General features: G+C 36.8%; 1 protein-coding gene across 4 annotated transcripts in view; it reads right to left on the reverse strand.

The window, feature by feature from the left end:
* The window catches only part of MICU1 (mitochondrial calcium uptake 1), a 285,211-nt gene that overhangs the window by 153,172 nt on the left and 110,434 nt on the right, over positions 1–21,605 (reverse strand). For 2 of the 4 annotated variants that reach the window (XM_011927803.1, XM_011927818.1), the window contains exons 6-7: positions 8,368–8,373; positions 7,117–7,231 (exon numbers count right to left, since the gene is read on the reverse strand). The exons of 1 other annotated variant lie outside the window; for it this stretch is intronic. In XM_011927803.1, the coding sequence (XP_011783193.1) occupies positions 7,117–7,231; positions 8,368–8,373 (121 nt within the window). The remainder of the gene's footprint in view (positions 1–7,116; positions 7,232–8,367; positions 8,374–21,605) is intronic. One more of the 4 variants, XM_011927810.1, reaches the window with a different exon arrangement.

Consider the following 21,605-nt stretch of genomic DNA (forward strand, 5'->3'; position numbering starts at 1 on the left):
CTAACCTCAGCCTCCCAGGTTCAAGCGATTCTTGTTCCTCAGCTCCCAAATAGCTGGGATTACAGGCACTCACCACCATACCCAGGTAATGTTTGTATTTTTAGTAGAGACAAGGTTTCACCATGTTGGCCAGGCTGGTCTCCAATTCCTGACCTCAAGTGACCTTCCCACCTCGGCCTCCCAAAGTGCTGGGATTACAAGCATGAGCCACTGTGCCCAATTATAAATGTTTTATTATTGCCTCCCCATCAAGCTATCTATAATTGTTTTCATGTTATTAGCCCACAGGGTTAATAACTTTAGATCGAACATATATGAAAACAAAGAACACACAAAGATATTTCATAATTGTCAATGGCCAAGGGCCAAATTCTAAGTTATATTACCATTACCTAGTGAATCTTAGCATTAGTAAGAATGATCCAAGTCAATAAATAATATTTAGCATTCCAAAGAAATTCTGATAACCCTTCTCCGTATCTAGTTATGCAGAAAAATCTCTGACTTCTGCGTAGAAAATTTAAGACCATCAGCTAATGTTCCAGTTGGTTAGTGCAGAGAAGTAAGCTACTAATAATCATGCTTGTTTATTCCCACTCAATTCTTATTAACCTACCTTAAGGATCAGCAGTCCTTGGAAATTATTTAATAATAATTATTAACAGTCTCTTCATCTTGCCTAGAATGAATCTGAATTCATTTTATTAATGAGTAGTTATCTAGTAAATACTTAACATTGTATTTAATATGGATGCTATGGCTCATGCTGAAAATTCAAGTTAATCCATCAAAGCTGATCAGAGAGATAGGGTTTAAAGCAATAGAATGTATGAGTTAGGAGTAAAGAGGGGATACAAATATATGAATTCTGAATTATCATAAGAAACCAAGCTTGTTTGGGAATAGATTAATTAAAATACACATTTTCCTCATTTCACTGGTACTAGCTACAGACTGAAGACATCAATAGCTATAAGGACTATTCTAAATTTAGGATATCAACAGCAAAGTAGAGTCTTAAGTTTGCTAAAGTTTTTTTTAAAAAAATAAAATGAAAAAAACAACATATGTTATATTCTTGCTCTGTTACCTTGCCACTATGCTTAATATAGACATGTCTGTAGTGAATATCATTACAAATTTATAATCAGTCTTGCAGCTTATATTCTAAATTGGAAAATGGACAATAACAGTATAAAAAAATAAATTATATGGAATGTTAAATAGTGATATGTGCCAAGGAGAAAAAATAAAGAAAGAGGTTTAAGAGATGTGTGTTGTATGAGTGAAATGGAATAAAAGGTGTTTAAACATGTAGGTTGGCCAAGGAAGGCCCATTACCCAAATCACATACAGAGAAAGTAAGAAATTCATGCCACTGCTTATTGTAAGCACAAGATATTTCCGCCAGATTGATTGTTATTCTATGTGTCCTAGAAACTCTTATTTAGAAAAACCAAACTTCCGAAAAGTTTAAATAAGAAGAATTAACTCTAATGGAAGAAATTATATTGCATAACATGCTTTCTTTAGAAAATCAGCTTTCTTAATTTTATTTTTAGTCGAGAAAAAAAACCAGATGATTTCCTATATGTAGTTGTTGACTTTTATTTTAGACAACATAGTAGTTTATAAGCTACTTTGAGGATTTAAGTTTCAATCCATTAGGGCACAGTGTTCATATTCCTCAAAATGATGGCCATTTCTTGAACACCTGTGAGTCCATTAACTTTGTTTTGTTGTTGTTGTTGTTGTTGAGTCAGTCTTGCTCTATCCCCCAGGCTGGAGCGCAGTGGCACAACCTCAGCTCACTGCAACCTCCGCCTCCCAGGTTTAAGCAATTTTCCTGCCTCAGCCTCCCGAGTAGCTGGGACTACAGGTATGTACCACCATGCTCGGCTAATTTTTGTATTTTTTAGTGGAGATGGGGTTTCGCCATGTAGGCCAGGCTGGTCTCGAACTCCTGACCTCAGGTGATCCGCCCACCTCAGCCTCCCAAAGTGCTGAGATTACACGCATGAGCCACCGCGCCCAGCCTGAGTCCATTAACTTTGAATGAAAACAGCTCCTCAGAAATACGGTGGTCCCACAGCAACTGACTGATGCCCTTTGCACTGTTCTAGCTGGTTTTCTGTGGCCCTGCTATCCACCAGAGTAACAGATGAATGCATATGCTAATGTACTTTCCCTATTCCCAAGCCACTGCCTGGCAAAGCTTTTCCTTAGGGCACTGGGTGCCCTCTCACAGACGACTTGGGAACCATTTAGTGTATTTAGATTGTAATGATCCCTTGTTACCCACAAGAAAGGAGATTCACTGAGTGCCTCATTTCCTGTCATCCCAGCGGCAATCTGAACACGGGAAAGAACTGATCTCAGGGTCATTTCCCGTATTTCTCCCCGTCTTGTTATAATAGATAAAGTAGACAATACAGTGTGCAAAACTCAGATTGCAAGAATGCTTGAACTGCCCACTATCTACAGGAGATTTTATGACCAGCCTTTCTGTAGTCCAGCCTTAGAGAAAGAAGCAGCACTAAAATTATAGCTTAACACTGCTGAATATGTGACCACAGCAGTAATGTCAAGTGATAGGAGCCCAGATGCTGGGGTTGGCCTGGGTTCAAATCCTAAACTGTCTCCTTACTCACTGTGGGTCTAGGGACAGGTTCTTTAACTCTCTATATGCCTCAATTTCCTCATTTGTAAAATGAAAGTAACAATAGTATAAACATTACAGGGTTGATGTGAGGAAAATATATCAGTGGAGTTTCAGAGGGAGAGGAAGGGAGATCATAGAAAAAGTATTTGAAGAAACGTATAAAGGCACAGGTATAAAAAGCTCAAACAAAGACAAGAAACATGAAGAAAATTGCATCAAGGCACATCATAATTTAAAAGAACATGTGCCAAAAATAAACGAGTGGTTCTCACACAGGGATGATTCTTCCCCACCCCCAGCACATAGGCGACATTTAGCAATATCTGGAGACAGTTTTGCTTGTCATAGCTGGGGCAGGGTGTAGGCTGTGCTACTGGCATCCAGCAAGTAGAGGTCAGGAATGTTGCTAAATATCCTAAAGTGAACTGGACAGCCCTCACAATAATGAATTATCCTGCCCAAAATATCAACAGTGCTAAGAGTGAGAAATCCTAAAGGCATGTTATAATCAAATGTTTAAAACCAGTGGTAAAATCAGGCAAGAGAAAAAAATAAAAGGCATCCAAATAGGAAAATAAGAAGTCACATTATCTCTTTGCTGACAATATGATTCTATACCTAGAAAACCCCTTAGACCTGAAAAATGACTTTACTAAAGTTTCAGGATACAAAATCAATGTACAAAAATCAGGTTGAAACCCCATCTCTACTAAAAAATACAAAAATTAGCCAAGCACAGTGGTACATATCTGTAGTCCCAGCTACTTGGGGGGCTGAGGCAGGAAAATTGCTTAAACCTGGGAGGCGGAGGTTGCAGTGAGCTGAGATTGTGCCACTGCACTCCAGCCTGGGGGATAGAGCTATGATTCTAGACATCAGCTTTGGGGCAAAATTTATGAGTTATTCCCCAAAAGCAATTTCAACAAAGGTAAAAATTGACAAGTGAGACCTAATTAAACTAAAGAGTCTCTGCATAGCAAAAGAAACCATCGACAAAGTAAACAAACTACAGAATGGGGGAAAATATTCACAAACTATGCATCTGACAATGGTCTAATATCCAGAATCTATAAGGAGCTTAAACAACTCAACAAGCAAAAAAAACTAATAACCCCATTAAAAGTGGGCAAAGGACATACATGAATAGATCCTTCTCAAAAGAAGACACATAAGCAGCCAACAAACATGAAAAAATGCTCAATATCACTAATCATCAGAGAAATGCAAATCAAAACTACAATGAGATGCCATCTCACACCAGTCAGAATGGCTATTATTATTATTATTATTGAGATGGAGTCTTGCACTGTCTCCCAGGCTGGAGTACAGTGGAGTGTAATCTCGGCTCACTGCAACCTCCACCTCCCGGGTTCAAGCGATTCTCCTGCGTTAGCCTCCTGAGTAGCCGGGATTACAGGCACCCGCCACCACACCTGGCTAATTTTTGTATTTTTTTTTCAGTAGAGATGGGGTTTCACCATTTTGGCCAGGCTGGTCTTGAACTCCTGACCTCAAATGATCTGCCCACGTTGGCCTCCCAAAGTGCTGGGATTACAGGCGTGAGCTACCATGCCCGGCCCAGAATGGTTATTATTAAAAACACAAAAGATAAGAGATGCTGATGAGGTTCCAGAGAAAAGGGAATCCTTATACACTGTTGGTGGGAATGTAAATTAGTTCAGCCACTGTGGAAACCAGTTTGGCAATTTCTCGAAGAAATAAAAACAGAACTACCATTCGATTGAGCAATCCCATTACTGGATATATATCCAAAGGAAAATAAATCATTCTACCAAAAAGACACATGCACTCATACGTTCATCACAGATTTATTCATAATAGCAAAGACCTGTTATAGGTCTCAACCTATAATAGGAATCAACCTAGGTGCCCATCAGTGGTGGACTGGATAGAGAAAATGTGGTACCTAACACTATGGAATACTACATAGTCATAAACCAGAATGAAATAATGTCCTTTGCAGCTACATGGATGTAGCCAGAGGCCATTATCCTAAGTGAATTAACACAGAAACAGAAAACCAAATACTGCACACTCTCATTTATAAGTGGGAGCTAAACATTGGGTACACGTGGACAGAAAGATGGGAACAACTGACACTAGGGACTACTACAGAGGGTAGAGTGGGAGGGGGACAAGGGCTGAAAACCTACCTATTGGGTACTATGCTCACTATCTGGGAGATGAGATCATTCATACCCAAACCTCAGCATCACCCAGTATCATGTAACAAGCTTGCACATGTACTCTCTGAATCTAAAATAAAAGTTGAAATTATAAAAACAAAAAAGCAAAAAAAACCAAAATAAAACAGTGATAAAGAGAGTCTTAAAATCATACCCTGATTCTATTTTCTTCATTCCTGACAAATACAGAAAGTAACTTACCCAGTAAGTACTTTATTGTAAATCACTCACCACATTCAAACTAGGAGTTGAGCACCATGAAGTAAATGTGCTGGGAATGGCAGAGCTACTTGGAGGAGTTTCTAGAACCCAAGGGTCATTGTGACTTTTTAAAAACATGCTTTTAAGTGGTTAAGGGAGCTACACGATGTACCAGGTACTCTGAAGATTTTGTTCTGTGTTCCTTCTGACATTTGGAAAGATACGAAGGTAACAGGACTAAGCAGTGGATACAAGTTCAAAGCTTATTTCAGTTCAACAAATATTTGCTAGAACTACTTACAAGTACACATTACATACCAATACAGGTCTCTTCATTTAATGCCGTAGTCTTTCTGCTACATCATGCCTATTTGCTGTATAATAAATTCTGTTCAAAGTCACAAAAATGTTTTAAAGATTCCCACCAATTTATTTTTTTTTAAAAAGATAAGGTTTATGGATCTTTAAAAATCAGACACAAAGTAACATGTTTTGACAGAATAAAAAAATAAAAACCAAGACAGATTTCTACTAAATACTAGGCACTAAACTATTAATAGCTACTTTATATTCATGATGTCATCATTCTCAAATAATTCGGGTTTGATATTATTATCCTCTTCATTTTACAGACAAAACAGAAGAACAAATCAATTGTCTTCCCTCGAATCACAAACTAAGAAATGGTGGGGCTAGGATCTGAACTAGAGATGCTTTTGAAAGCACATTATGATCTTAAGTTGTATGTTGCTGGAGTCATTTTGGATTTTCATAACAAATCAGTGTGTGTTTTCATTGCCAGGGTACTGCTCCACCGTATGAATTTATTCAGAGATTTTGGTGTCCCAAAGTCAGCTGTGGCAAGGCATATATATATATATATATTTCCTTGTCAATCCTTGCACAGAGGAGTAAGAATGAAAGTGGTCACAGTCACGGCAGGACATGTATATGCCACTTATTAAAAACTATCTTCTAGTAGCTTTATGTTTACAGATGGCTGGCTTGGAGAAGGTGAAAAAGAGATGGTTATTTTTGTTTGGTATGTCCCAGACCAAAAAAAAAAAAATTGAAAATCACTTCTTTCAAACATACAAATCTGAACTCTGGTTCACCTTAGGTAGATTTTAATAGACTACACATGGAGAGCTATGAACACAACATTTTGTTTAGTTTTTCCAAATGGTTAAAAAAAGTCACACCAAAAAGAAATAAAAGTAAAAATCACTTAGAGTAGCATACTAATCAACAAAGCTATTGATACTTTTAAAAAACCAGGAACTCCTCAGTCCTCTAAGTGAGTCAAAATTGAGTTTTGTGTCTTCAGAAGTATTCCTCCAAGGTTAAAAAACGAATATTCAACTCCATTAGGTCAACCAAGCCAATTTCTTTTTCAGTAGAGGAAATGATAGATCAAAATATGTTTTATTGGAGAAGCAGTAAGTTAAGGAAGGATATAGTAGTAGGCAATACATGACTCACCTTGACAGAATACAGAGTTACACACAATTAAAGGTAGATGTCACTTCTTAGTTTTTTTGCTGCTGTTGTTTTTGAGACAGGGTCTCACTCTGTCGCCCAGGCTGGAGTGTGGTGGCATGATCTCAGCTCACTGCAACCTCTGCCTCCCAGGCTCAGGTTATCCTCCCACCTCAGCTTCCTGAGTAGCTAGGACTACAGGTATGCTTTTGTAGAGATGGGGTTTCACCATGTTGCCCAGGCTGGTCTTGAACTCCTGAGTTCAAGTGATCTGCCCACCTTGACCTCCCAAAGTTCTGGAATTACAAGTGTGAGCCACTGTGCCTGGTCATTTTGTTTTGTTTTGTTTTGTTTTTAACTTTACTTTGATACTTTAGTTTTTTCTTTTTTCTGACTCTCTCAGGTGGTTCTATACACCAGTTATAGTAAATTAAAAACAAATGAAATTTTATGTAACTTATAATTCATTAACTCTACCAATATGTCTTGTTTTATAAACATATAAACAATTATGTTTACAGTCCTGTATCCGCTCTACAAATGGAAAAAGAAAACATTTATACTTACTGGAAAGAACAGTTGTAAGGAAAATGTAGTCTGAAAAGGATATGAGCCCACATTCTCCAAGGGTGTAAAATATACTGCCTTCATCAGCAAATTTTTCTCGTTCCTGGGAAATTTTCTATAAAATGTATGGGTTCCAACAAAAGACAAAAATATATAAGTGAATTAGAATATAAATAGTAAGAGATGAATCACCATTTATCTGACAGTTTTATGCTATTTACCATAAGCATTTCTCTGATGGCCATTCAAAATCAATGGATCCTTTACAGTTTTCAAGATGATGAAAATTTCAAGACAAAAATTATGTTTTCATTTTAATACTGGTTCAACATGAACATTAGAAAATAATTTCAACGTTAGAAGCCTCTGCCATTGCACATATGCAGGCCCACTTCAGAACAGGTTTTGTTTCTTAGTTTGAAAAACAATCCACCTTCTTCTACAGAGGTATAAGTGGAGTAAACAAATAAACAAACAACTGAAACAACATGAAAAAACTAAAAGGAAATCAGTTTTGTCCAAGAAAAACTAGACTGATAGTGATAAGAAAGAAGTGAGCAACTATTTCCGAGGCCTATACAAATGCTCAGAAAACCAATTTCTGAAGTACGAATTTTACTTTATAACCCCAAGAATCTTAGCTTCAGAATACACAACAGTATGCAGAGTGAACAGCGTCTCTGAAATACAATGCCAAATCAGTTGTGCACACTTTCGGCATGATTTAATCATACCTACTGTTACTTTAATGGAGGCTCCTAAATTTCAGCTATTTGATGAAACTGTCTCCTACAACTTGGTTTTTACTCTAAATATATATTTCTTTTCTTTAATCTATAAATCTCACAAAGAAAGTTAGTTCTCAGCTGTGGTAACTGTCCACCTGGCAAGTGGTCTCTTCCTGGGTGTTTAAACAAACTTACTCTGTTTTCTGAATTCTTAGCCAAAGCATAAACTTAGTTGTGACATTGAATATATTTTCAAAAACTGAAAAGGATCCACCAAAAAGTTAGACTTGAAACTAATTTCCACAAGTTCTAGACCACCAAAAATATTTAAGGAATTATTCTGAGTATAAAAAAATAGATTTAAAAAACCCAAACCAATAAAGCACAATCAAAGTAATAATGTCATGCAAGCATAAAGTAAGAGGCAGCATTGCAGGCATAACTTCAAGAGGAGTATCATGAGAACTAAACCAACAAGCACCATCACACCAGCATCCAGTTACACAACTATCCAATGGGTTACCTCTGTCTAGTGGAGATCCCATCATAAACCACAAAGGAAAGAAAACTGGTTAACCAACTGAAAATGCAAGTACCACACGAATCATCATGAAGTCAGTTTGCATGATCTTCTCAATAAACTCATTCAAAATAGCCTCTACTAGATTTACTTGTTCATAAGAGACAGTAGCTATGGACAGGGTAAAGTCCATAGGTGAACACCAATAACACAGTACTAGGTTTTGATGGCACTTCTACTTAGGAGAACTTTGCTGACTTCTTTTGCGGCTGACAGAAGGCATAGTCCTGCTTGATAGCATTTAGAGATTACTTATTTCGATTGACAACAAAAATGAGCATAGTCCAGTATGTTCTTATTAAGGTCCGATCTCATACCATACTTGATGTTCTACCAAGAGACTGAACAGAAATTTCAGACAAAAAAAAGCTACTGGATGAGAACTAAAACAGCAAAGTCTTCCACCAGGAAGTTAGTATTTAAATTTCTCAAAATAAAAGAAAAAAATAGTTGCACTTTTTACGTTACCCAAGGTACTGCAAAGGCAAAATATGTGAACAGGAAAAAATACACAAAATGAGAATAGGTCCCCAAAGGCTGACCATTACCAGCCATAACAATATATGTGTATAGAAGCTAATACTTAATAATAATGATGTAATAAGCTTATGGGGAAATTGCTATAATTAAAATAAATAACATAGTGGAAGCCACAGGTTGAGAAACAGACAAAAGTCTAAGGATAGAGTGAAATGAAGCTAAGCCAAAGAAGCACACCTAACATTACTTTTCTAACAATCATCTGGGCCATGCTGATGCTGAGAAGGTAACACAAGGACAAATCTAATTTTGTTAGTAACAAAATTTAAGTTTGATATAACTTCAAACTCACAGAAAGGTTGAAAGATTAGTACGAAGTACTATTATATATTTTTTACCAATTCACCAACAGTTTACATATTACACAATTTGCCTTGTATTTTTTCAGTGTGCCACTTTGAAAGTAAATTGAAGACATCATGTCCCTTTATACTTAAGTACCTCAGCATAGATTTCCTAGGAACAAAGACATTCTCTAATGTTCACAATCCCAAACGTTGAAATCCCCAAAGATCAAAATTTCTAAAGCCTAAAATCCCCAAAATGTAATTCTGATACATAATTTATAGCACAGTATACATTTAATAAAACCAGGAAATTTAGTATTGATTCACATACTATTATCTAATTCAGTCTTTTTTTTTTTTTTTTTTCAGATGGAGTCTCGCTCTGTCACCCAGGCTGGAGTGCAGTGGCGTGATCTCAGCTCACTGCAACCACTGCCTCCTGGGTTCAAGCCTCAGCCTCCCGAGTAGCTGGGCTTACAGACACACACTACCACACCCGTCTAATTTTTCTATTTTTAGTAGAGACGGGTTTTGCCATGTTGGCCAGGCCGGTCACGAACTCCTGGCCTCAGGTAATCCACCCACCTTGGCCTCCCAAAGTACTGGGATTATAGATGTAAGCCACTGTGCCCAGCCAAATCCAGTCCATTTTCAAATTTAGCAAACTGTCCCAATAATTTCCTTTATAGCTACTTTCACCCTGATTAAGGATGTAATCCACAATCATAAACTGCGTTTAGTTATCATGTTTTTTCATCTCCATTAATAGGGAACAGCCTTTCTTTGTCCTTCATTTTGTCCTGTAGAGGTTTATTGGTTTTGATTGTGATAAATTCACCATTTTAACCACTTAACCACACAGTACATGGGCCTTTTAGGTTTGGCTTCTTTCACTGAACATAATGATTTTTAGGTTCACCATGTTGTAGCATGAATCAACATTTAATTGGTTTTCATTGCCAAATAATATTCCACTATATGGGGTGCTGATCATAGTCGCCCCAAAATACACACTGAACACCATAATCCCAAATGTTGAAATCCCCAAAGATCAAAATCCCTAAAGTCTAAAATCCTAATTTTGGAAAAAATAAAAATTCTTTAAAAATATTTGCTTACATTTTTAAAGGGGATTTGAGAAACATAAAAATGTGACAGAAGACTTTGAGCAGAACCACCATGTTCATAAAGAAATGGCTCAAAGGGGAAATGTATAAATGCCTATCACTGTAGTTAGTAATTGTATATGCCCCAGCTTTATAACTGCAGTCATCTGAAATACCCTGAGAACAAACCTAAGTCTTTTGATGAGATCAATTAAAAACCACAATGGGTCATCATTGCATACACAGTTGCCCAAAGCGCTGAGATCTTGAGAAATTTTATCTTTCACAAATGCAGAGGTACAAAAAAGGTCATTTCTTCATTTACTGAGGAAGTTTCAACGTTTTTACATAAATGCACAATGCTTACACACAATCAATGCTGTGATAATACACTTTCCTGAAGTCGAATTTCTGATATCCAAAGCAGCAGGAGAAAAGTCTGCCCCAGCTCTCACAGAGACCCATTTGTTGTCTCCAGACCCCTAGCTGATTGGATGGTGCCCACCAACATTGAGGGCAGATTGTCTCCATCTAAATCCAATCAGAGTCACACACTAATCTCCTCACCCTAACAGAAACACCCAAAATAATGCTTTACCAGGTTTCTAGGTATTCCTTAATCTAGTCAAGTTGACATTTAAAATTACTGATACCTAAAATTAAGTCCACAAGTTCACCCCTTGTCAATCTGGCATCCATACACAGCTCCTTTGTTTTTGTTTTTGTTTTTGTTTTCAGACAGAGTCTTGTTCTGTCACCAGGCTGGAGTGCCGTGGCACAATCTCTGCTCACTGCAATCTCTGCCTCCCGGGTTCAGGCGATTCCCCTGCCTCAGCCTCCCAAGTAGCTGGGATTATAGGTGCCTGCCACCATGTCCGGCTGATTTTTTGTATTTTAGTAGAGCTGGGGTTTCACCATATTGGCCAGGATGGTCTCGATCTCCTGAACTCGTGATCTGCCCACTGTGGCCTCCCAAAGTGCTGGGATTACAGGCGTGAGCCACCACACCCAGCCCCCATACACAGATCCTTAAGCCATACTTAACTCCCAAATAAAGATAACAAGGTAACAAGGAATTTTGATCTTTTGAGATTGTGTCTTTTGAGATTATGATCCAAATCCCATTGTATGTATATACCACAGTTTGTTTATCTATTCATATGCTCAAAGACATTTAGGTTATTTCCACCTTCTGGTTATTCATGTACGAGTATCTGAGTATCTGTTGTCAATTCTTTTCGTATGTACTAAGGACAGGAATTGCTGGGTCATATGGCCGCTCTATATTTTTGGTGTTCGTTTTGTTTTGTTTTGAGACAGTGTCTCACTCTGACACCCAGGCTGCAGTGCAGTGATATGATCCTGGATCACTGCAGCCTCGCCCTTTGGGGCTCAGCTCAGGTGATCCTCCCATCTCAGCCTCCCCAGTAGCTAGGACTACAAGTACATGTCACCATACTCGGTCAATTTTTGTTATTTTTTGTAGAGATGGGGTTTTGTCATGTTGCCCAGGCTCATCTTGAACTCCTGGAGTTAAGCAATATGCGTGCCTCAGTCTCCCAGAGTGCTGGGGTTACAGGCATGAGCCAACACGCTCAGCTGGTTGTTTTTTGTTTAAGACAGGAGGAGGTTGCTCTGTCGCACAGGATGAGATGTAGTGGCACAATCACGGATCAGGGCTGCATCCTTGACCTACTGGGCTCTAAGCAATCCTTCCACCTCAGCCTTCCAAAGTACTGGGCCTACAGCACCATTTACATTCCCATAAGCAATGTAAGAGGATTCCACATTCTCCACATCCTCACCAGTACTTCTTCTTTTATTAAAAATTATAGCCATCCTCATGGATATGACATGGTATCTCATTGTGATTTTTATTTACGTTCGCCTAATACCTAATGATGTTCAGCATCTTTTCATGTGCTTGTCGACCATTTGTATATCTTCTTTGGAGAAATGTCTATCCAAATCCTTTGCTCATTTTTGAATTTGTTATTTCTCATTTGGTTGTTGAGTTCTAATCTAAGTTCTTTACATATTCTGGATACTAGATCCTTATCGTATACATATTTGCAAATATTTTCTCCTATTCTGTGTGTTGCCTCTTCACTCTTGATAATGTCCTTTGATGCAGAAAAGTTTTAAATATTGGTGAAGTCCAATTTATCTATTATTTGTGCTTTTGATGTTATATGTAATATTTCATTACCAATCCAAGGTCATGAAGATTTACCCCTAGTTTTCTACTGAGGGTTTTACAGCATTTGCTTTTTTTTTTTTTTTTTAGGTTATTGATCCATTTTGAGTTGAATTTTGTATATAATGTGAAGTAGGGGGTTCACCTTCATTCTTTTGTATGTGAGTATCTAGTGGACCTCATACCATTTGTTGAAATGGTATGACCTTTTACCACTGTCTTGACATGCTTGTTGAAGATCAATTAACCACAGATGTGTGGGTGTATTTCTGGACTCTCAATTTTCTTCCATTGTCTGTGTTTATGCCAGTACCAAATCGTTTACATATTTGTAATTTTAAAAAAATTGCAGTAAAATGCATACAACCAAATTTGCCACTATAAACATTTTAAAGCATAAGTCTCTTCAGCTCTGCGCATTTTTTTCATTCTTTTTCCTCTCTGCCTCAGACTAGATAATATCAATTGACCTATATTTTCAAGTTCACTAATTCTTTCTTCAGCCTGCTCAAGTTAAGATGGTTGAATCCCTCTAGTCAATTTTTCGACTCAGCTCCTGTACTTTTCAGTTCCAGAACTTCTATTTGGTATCTTTTAAATAATTTATATGTATCTATTGAAATTTTCTGTTAGTTCATACATCATCCTCCTCTTAGCTACTTAACTATAGTTTAGGCAGTTGATCTAAAGTCTTTGAGTAGTACGTGTAATGTCTGTGCCTCCTCAAAGATACTTCCTATTTTTTTTTCTGTGATTGGGCTGTAATTTATTGTTTCTATGTATACATAATTTCTTGTTGAAACTGGACATTTTGTATATTATAATGTGATAACTCTCGAAATCGCATTCTTCCCCTTCCTCAGGGTTTGTTGTTGCTACTTACTGGGGGTTATATTTGTTTGTTTAGTGACTTTATTAAACTCTTCTTGTAAAGATTATATTCTTTGTCACATGTTGTCACTCAAGTCTGTTCACCTTAGTGAGCAACTAGTGATTTGACAGGTTTCCTTAAATGCCTGGAGCCAAAGGGGGAAAAATACTCTCTGGATCTTTTCAGGTTGGCTCTGCATTGGGCATTTCTTCAATGCTTACTTAGCAAGACCATTTACAACTCTCTCTTAACCTTAAGATTCCTGCTTGCATGGGGCTTAAATGTCAGCCAGACATGAAAGCTCAGGATCTTCTAAGGTTTCTTCTGAGCATTCATTCATCCCTAAGCCTTTTAGACTTCCCTGTATATGGTGAAGCATTTCAAATCACTTGTTCTCCCATGTATCTCCTTACAAAGACTCTTCCTTCCCAGGCTAATTGGTTTGTCTGCTGCTTATCCCAGGCTGCTACAGTGAGTATTATTCACCTTTAAATTTTTTTGACAATTGCTGCCCCAACCCCCTAAAAGCTCTGAAGCAGGTGAAACAAGGGCAAGCCTCAAAGCTGATTCCTTAGGGAGCCACCAGACAGGTTGATGCCCATATCTAGAGTCATCCAAGAACATGATCCACATTGCTCGTTCTGACACCAGCAAGTTCTGTCAGGAACATGGGCCGCCATCCTTATGGCTGCCACTGCACTGGGGAGTTGGGGTGGTCACCAGGTAAGCTAAAATACAATGTTTTCTGAACAAATTTTAGCAGCTTCTTTCTTTTAAAGCATTCTCCTGGTTGTTTTAAGTCTTTGATTAGATTCTACAGATCTGAACAAGTTAACCGACAGTTTTTGGCAGCTTAATTTTTGGTTTAATGGAGGGATGTAGTTTTGGAGTTCCCTGCTCTGTCATTTTTTTTATCTCTTTGTACTTCTTAACCTTGACAGTGTTAAAGGGCACAGGTGAGTTATACTGTAGAATATCCCTCATTCTGAATTAGGCTGATGTTTCTTCGTGATTAGATTCATATCTATCTGTCACAAACTATGAATTCATGTTGATAACTATAATTCCTTTCTAGGATACAATTTAGTCTTATCCCTCATGCACTTGTTACTACCCTCTCCAAAAATGAGAAACCTGGTTCCCATTATCATAAATATATTTACTCAAGCTTAGAATACACAAAAAGTAGTTTCACAACTGCTAATCCCATCTCTGCAGAAAACAAACATATCCATATCATCTAGAGTTCAAGATTTGTTACTTTTTTTAAAGGAAAATCTACATATGTTGAAATGCAAAAATCTAATGTATAATACATGCTTTTATCAAGATATAGAACATTTCCATCACTTCTGAAAGTTCTTTTATGCCCCTCCATAATAAATTTCTACCATATTTTCACCATAGATGAGTTTTGCCTGTTCTAGAACTTGATATAAATGGTATCACTAGTATATAGTTTGGTGTCCTGCTCCTTTGGCTCAGCATAATGTGGGGAAGATTCATCAACGCTGTAATCATCAGTAGTTCATTTTTATTGCTTAGTATTTTATTCTGATCATTACAAAATTAAAATATATAATAAATGTAAAAGCATTCCTGTTTCTCTACATCCTCTCCAGCATCTGGTGTTTCCTAATGTTTTAATGATCACCATTCTAACTGGCATGAGATGGTATCTCACTGTGATTTTGATTTGCATTTCTCTAATGACCAGTGATGATGAGGTTTTTTCATGTTTCTTGGCCGCAGAAATGTCTTCTTTTGAGAAGTGCCTGTTCATATCCTTCACTCACTTTTTGATGGGTTTTTTTTTTCTTGTAAATTTATTTAAGTTCCTTCTAGATTCTGGATATTAGCCCTTTGTCAGACAGGTAGATTGCAAACATTTTCTCCCATTCTGTAGGTTGCCTGTTCACTCTGATGATAGTTTCTTTTGCTGTGCAGAAGCTCTTTAGTTTAATTGGATCTTACTTGTCAATTTTGGCTTTTGTTGCCATTGCTTCTGGTGTTTTAGTCATGAAGTCTTTGCCCATGCCTATGTCCTAAATGGTACTGCCTAGGTTTCCTTCTAGGGTTTTTATGTTTTTAGGTCTTATATTTAAGTCTTTAATCCATCTCGAGTTAATTTTTGTATAAGGTGTAAGGAAGGGGTCCAAATTCAGTTTTCTCCATATGGCTAGCCAGTTTTCCCAACACTATTTATTAGTTAGGGAATCCTTTCTCCATTGCTTGTTGTTGTCAGGTTTTGCAAAGATCAGATGGTTGTAGATGTGTGGCTTTATTTCTGAGGTCTCTGTTCTGTTCCACTGGTCTATATGTCATTTTGTGATGTGCAGTTTCTAATTCTTTAGTAAAAAATTCTACACTGTTCTTCCATGCTTTTGCAGTGGGGGTGGTAAAGAAGTAGAGAGGGAGAGAAGTTACTTGTATGTTTTCAGAGGCATGCTGTTGTTAAAGAGTGGTTCAGATACATTTAGGATTATGTATCTATTTACTAACTCTTAAGAATTTATAAGTGAATTTATAGAGTATCCAAAACTGAGGAAGATTCTTACAAAATTCATGACAGTAATTACAGACACAAAAATTATCATAAAACCATCAAATCTGATCTCTCAAGTTATTCAAAGCTAGGAAGAACATAAAATAAATATGTCAAAATTTAGGAGGAAATGGGAGTTACTAAAAAACAAACTTTTAGATTATTCTGTGCCTATGGCTGCTTCTTAGCTGGTGTTTAATCAAAGACCTGATTCTACCATTTGATCCAGCAATCCCACTACTGGGTATCTACTCAAAGGAAAATAAGTCATTATACAAAAAAGGTACTTGCATATGCATGTTTATAGCAGCACAATTCACAAATGCAAATATGTGAAACCAGCCCAAATGCCCATCAGTAAACAAGTCGATAAAGAAACTGTGGAATATGTACACAACGAAATACTACTCAGCCATAAAAAGGAACGAATTAATAGCATTCGCAACAACCTGGATAGGACTGGAGACTATTATTCTAAATGAAGTAACTCAAGAATGGAAAACTAAACATCGTATGCTCTCATTCATAAGTGGGAGCTAAGCTATGAGGATGCAGACCCATAAGAATGATACAATGGACTTTGGGGACTTGGGGGTTGGGGGAAGGGTGAGGGGGGTGAGGGATAAAAGTCTACAAATTGGGTACAGTGTACACTGCTCAGGTGATGGGTGCACCAAAATCTCACAAATCACCACTAAAGAACTTACTCATGTAACCAAATACCACCTGTTCCCCTAAAACCTATGGAAATAATTTTTTTTTTTTTTTTTTTTGAGACGGAGTCTTGCTCTGTCGTCCGGGCTGGAGTGCAGTGGCCGGATCTCAGCTCACTGCAAGCTCCGCCTCCCGGGTTTACGCCATTCTCCTACCTCAGCCTCCCGAGTAGCTGGGACTACAGGCGCCCGCCACCTCGCCCGGCTAGTTTTTTGTATTTTTTAGTAGAGACGGGGTTTCCCTGTATTAGCCAGGATGGTCTCGATCTCCTGACCTCGTGATCCGCCCGTCTCGGCCTCCCAAAGTGCTGGGATTACAGGCTTGAGCCACCGCGCCCGGCCTTTTTTTTTTAAAGAAAGAAAATGTCAAGTAAAATGATCCTTCATTTAATATGTTGGATGGTGTTTAATCCTTTACTAAATTTTAAGTCATTTTTTTCCCCTAAGCAAACACCATTTATACACTTCAGGGGTGATAAGGAGGCATATTCCAAGAAGAACATAATCTTATCAGACTGGTAATAATGTTCATTTCCTCTCACTGCCCCAGAGGTAGTTCTATTCAATTTACTGACCAATGTTACTCATTTTAGAGAACAAAATTATGCAAAATGTTTTAAAACAATGTGCTCACTAACTTAAATGAATAAAATATAACTGTTTCACTATTCACTGATATGACCTAGTCTTAGATCTTATTTATTTCAAAATTTAAAATGTAGTTGTAGGTACAGTATCACCAACACATTCAAATTACTGATCTCAGGTAAAGGCAAGTGGACATTATTACAGGTTTCTGATATTGATCTCAACTGTACCATATCCTCAATATTTTCATTTTTTAGATAAGCAGAAAGACTTGAAAGTAAACTTATTATATGGCAAATTATACACCACACGTGCGTAAATGGTACACTTCACAGTGAGTCAAAAACCTAGATTGTTGTACCAGATGATTTTATGCTGAAGCACCCACACTTTGGTTTCTGACCAATCACATGAACTTATAAAATACATGGTTAAAGTTGCCGGTGCCATGAGGGGCACTGGGACTGGGATTTCCAGACTCATGAGTGCTAAGTGTGCTCAAACAGTAAATCCTAACTAGTTGCAGGGTTGATCAAAATAGGGTTAATAATTTTGCCTTCTGGGACTCAAGTATATGAAACCAAAGAGAGAAATCACATCTAGAAACTTATTCTCATTTCTTCTAGTTAAGATCTAATTTTCAAGTTATAAAGTTCAAAAAAACTTTTTCTAGTTAATAGAAGTTGATGGACTATGTCTGCAAAATCAATGTTTACATATCATCTAGAATTCAAAACATCTTTGGCATATAGAAAATCTGATGAAGAACACAGCTTTACTATTTAAATTAAAGTGTCATCCTTTATGGGACTGAAATCTTTGGATTATTTTAGTATTAATATTTCTCCACATTGCTGAAATACATTTCATGGTCTATCTAAACCCCTTGAGTAACAGTTGAGGTTGTACATCAAAAACAAATTAATGACAATATGCTTCTTCTGGAAAATACAATTTTGGCATATCATTTCCAAATGATAAATAGTATTTCTACCTAAGGTTGGGTTCAAGGTATGTGGTGGGGTGCTAGAAAGAGAAAATTCAGCAATTTTCCCATGCAATTAATGCTCACACTTCATTATCTAGTTGGTGCATGGATTGATGCCAAAGCCTTGGTAAAACATCAATCTTAAACAATCACACTATTTCCAATCAAATTAAAAATGTTGCACAGCTAAAATATGTTACTCTTATTCCCTACCCCATCTCTGAACTTGCAGAAAGGTAGAATTTGGGGATATGTCAGATAACAATGAAATCAAAATGCTTCTAATTTGAAGTAGTTTATGATTCCTCTTTCTGAGTCAAATTTTTTTCTAAGTTTTTCAACGGTAATATTGCATTTGAAACAAACACACATAAATTACTGTGCAACAAACTGGAAGGTGAATGCTTAAGATACTGTAAACTTCACTGTGGCAGAAAGCAATTCTCTTTTCAGTCCCAATTCTAACCACCTCAGCTGTGAGAACAATTCCAAATACCTGGAATGCAAAGGTTTTCTCATCTCATTAACTAGATGGCTTCGGAGAAGATGATACAAATGAAGATGTTTTTAAAAAACAGTGGCAGATGGTTTGATTAAAAAGCAATAATAAAACATTTTAAAAGTCTACTGGAATGGCATTAACTTTAAAGAAATGATACAACTTTACTGAAAATGATTGTTTTAATACTCAGCATCTGAATGAGGTATTATCAAAACTCTGGAAGGAGAAAATCTTCAACTCTACTATTTTCTACCATGTCATTTCTGCATACTAGCTTCAAAACAGCTTTGAGCAGGGGAATCTATGTTCTATGACTTGATTATCTGCTATCTAAATCTAAGAATTTAATTTTGAACTTTGGCCACTCAAATGGATCAGTGCTAAAAAGAACAGTCCTGAGATGAGCAGCAGTGTTGGTTTTAGTCACTTGGGTTATAAAAGGTTTCTCTATCACTTAATGTAAAAACAATCTCAAGTAAAAATCTTGAAAACTTAAGTCAATATAGTGATTTCACCTTCTTCCACTTGGAAAAAATTTGTATAAGAAAAAAATGTATCATAAGAACAAAACTTAAAGTTTCACTCTGAGGATCACCATTCACAACCTTGATCTAAACTGTTTTAGTAACTATCACCTCCCAGGAAACCATTTTGATGAAGGATTTTAAAATCAATTTTGAAAACAAACATTTATAAGTATCCCTTAAGGACCACTGACCATTAAAGACACCATTAAAGACCATGAAGAACTTAAGCATTATACTTCGCATATTCTGGAAGTATATGAACTGGAAGTGGCTGACCTCAGTTACAGGTGTTGGGATCTCATTTGATTTACTCTCTTTAGTAAATGCCAGGCACTGTGCTAGGTACTTTATATTTGCATTATCTCTTTAAGTCCTCACTGCATACTATTATCTGCACTTTACAGATAAGAACACTCAGGTTTAGAGAAGTTACATAAGTAGCCAAAGGTGACAATACTATTAAGTGGCAGGAGACTCCAGAGCCCATGTCATGAATCATTTTATGTTACATTGTATCAACTGCACAGGAACACACTGATATCTATATTGTTCCCAATTTCTGGAAAACGTTAATCAGGACTGAATATTTTTGAAGTACTTCACTACCATAAAATATTGACCTTGGGGCTTAGTTTGTATCTGCTAACTTAACTTGAAGTTGAAGAGGAAAGAAAGTCCAAGCGCACATTTTTTTTTTAAGGCTTTCACTTACTCAAATGCATATTTCAATCATTTTGAAATGTGCATCACTTCAAGAGTGTAATGTTCTTTATAATTTTTAATTAATAAATGTTAGATTAATCTGTACTTGGTGAAGTTTTTCATTCAAGTTTAGAATTTTAAAAAATACATCATGCCAAAAACAAATATGCAAATAAAGGACTATCCTCACACATTCTCTACAACCAAAGATCATAAATAGATGTTCAGGCTAAGTTGAGAACTCGTTTTACCAGAATAGAAGGAGAAATAACTTGTTTAGTATACCTCTTATAGAACTTTAATTGTGTGACCTTAAAACATGCTAGAATGTGCTAAAATATAAGAAAAAAGAAGTTAGCCTGGAACTAAAGAAAACTGATAGCAAAGTGAATTTTGAATCTTGTTTTATGATTAAAAAGCTAAAGATGAAGGTGTAAGAAATGCAATGGTGAGTCATGTTTATGTTTTCAAACCAACAATGATAAATCAAATGGGTTCATTGATCCCAAATTCAAACACAACATAATCTAAAATAAAAATGGATTTAAAGATATTTTAATAGGAGTCTGAATATTTGAGACAACTAAGTAAACTACACCCTCCTTTGGCACACTTAATGATTACATTATTATTTATTTTCTCAACTTAAATAATCAAACACATGGGTTAGATTCACAAACTTCAGTAGTGGTGGAACTCAGAGACTGGAAAGAGACATTATGGATACTCCTCACAGCAGTCTAAGTATTTGACAGCATTAATAAACTGCATCTGAAGAACAGCACTCTATGGTACCAGGAAAACAAAATGATCCCAGACTTTCCACAGGCAATAGAAACTTAGCATGCAAAGAACAAGTCACTGCAAGGAAGCAAGCAAGAAATGCCTCTTCTACAAAGTAACTGTTCATTGACCTTTGGAAGCTTAAAGGATTCATACTAGTGCCACCAAAATGAGTGATATTCATAGAACCCAATATAGCTAAACAATTCTCCCACTACCTAAGAAAAAGGTTTATTATTCTTTAATATAAAAAGTTTATTCATAAGATAGCCTTAAGAATACAGAAAAGCTTGATTTTGAATCCCTGATCAACCAAGGACATTACCTTAAATAGTGAGAGTTTAAAGAAGACTGGTGCTCTTTTGTCACCTAATGTTGACTATTTAATGCTGCAGATTCCAGAGACTTTTAAGCACTTCCCAACTGCTGCCTCTCGAATCTATTCCTAATTAGTAAGGACACCTATCCAAGTCCAGCCATTTTAAATCTTCCAGCCGCAAGCCATACAATTATTAAAGGAGAGGAAGAGTTCTTAGCTACCCTCTACAAACTGTCCTGCCATAATTAGAGAACCGGAAGTGGCTGGCCTCAATCACAGGTGTTAGTGTCTCACCTGATCTACTTGGTACTCTAAAATAGAATTCCCAGGATTAGAAACACTGATAATGGGATCATCCATACATTACTCTGACATAATTTTTAATGTATTTGTCGGTTTGGTTCAGAATGCAGTTAAAGGCAAAGGTATTTAGGAAGATAATCTATTGTACCAATAATAGGATACTTAATTTGAGGGTTTGGTAAGGAGACTACCAAAAATACACTCCAGGCC

The sequence above is a fragment of the Colobus angolensis genome, unplaced genomic scaffold, assembly GCF_000951035.1.
Source record: "Colobus angolensis palliatus isolate OR3802 unplaced genomic scaffold, Cang.pa_1.0 Scaffold12, whole genome shotgun sequence".
Lineage (NCBI taxonomy): Eukaryota > Metazoa > Chordata > Mammalia > Primates > Cercopithecidae > Colobus > Colobus angolensis.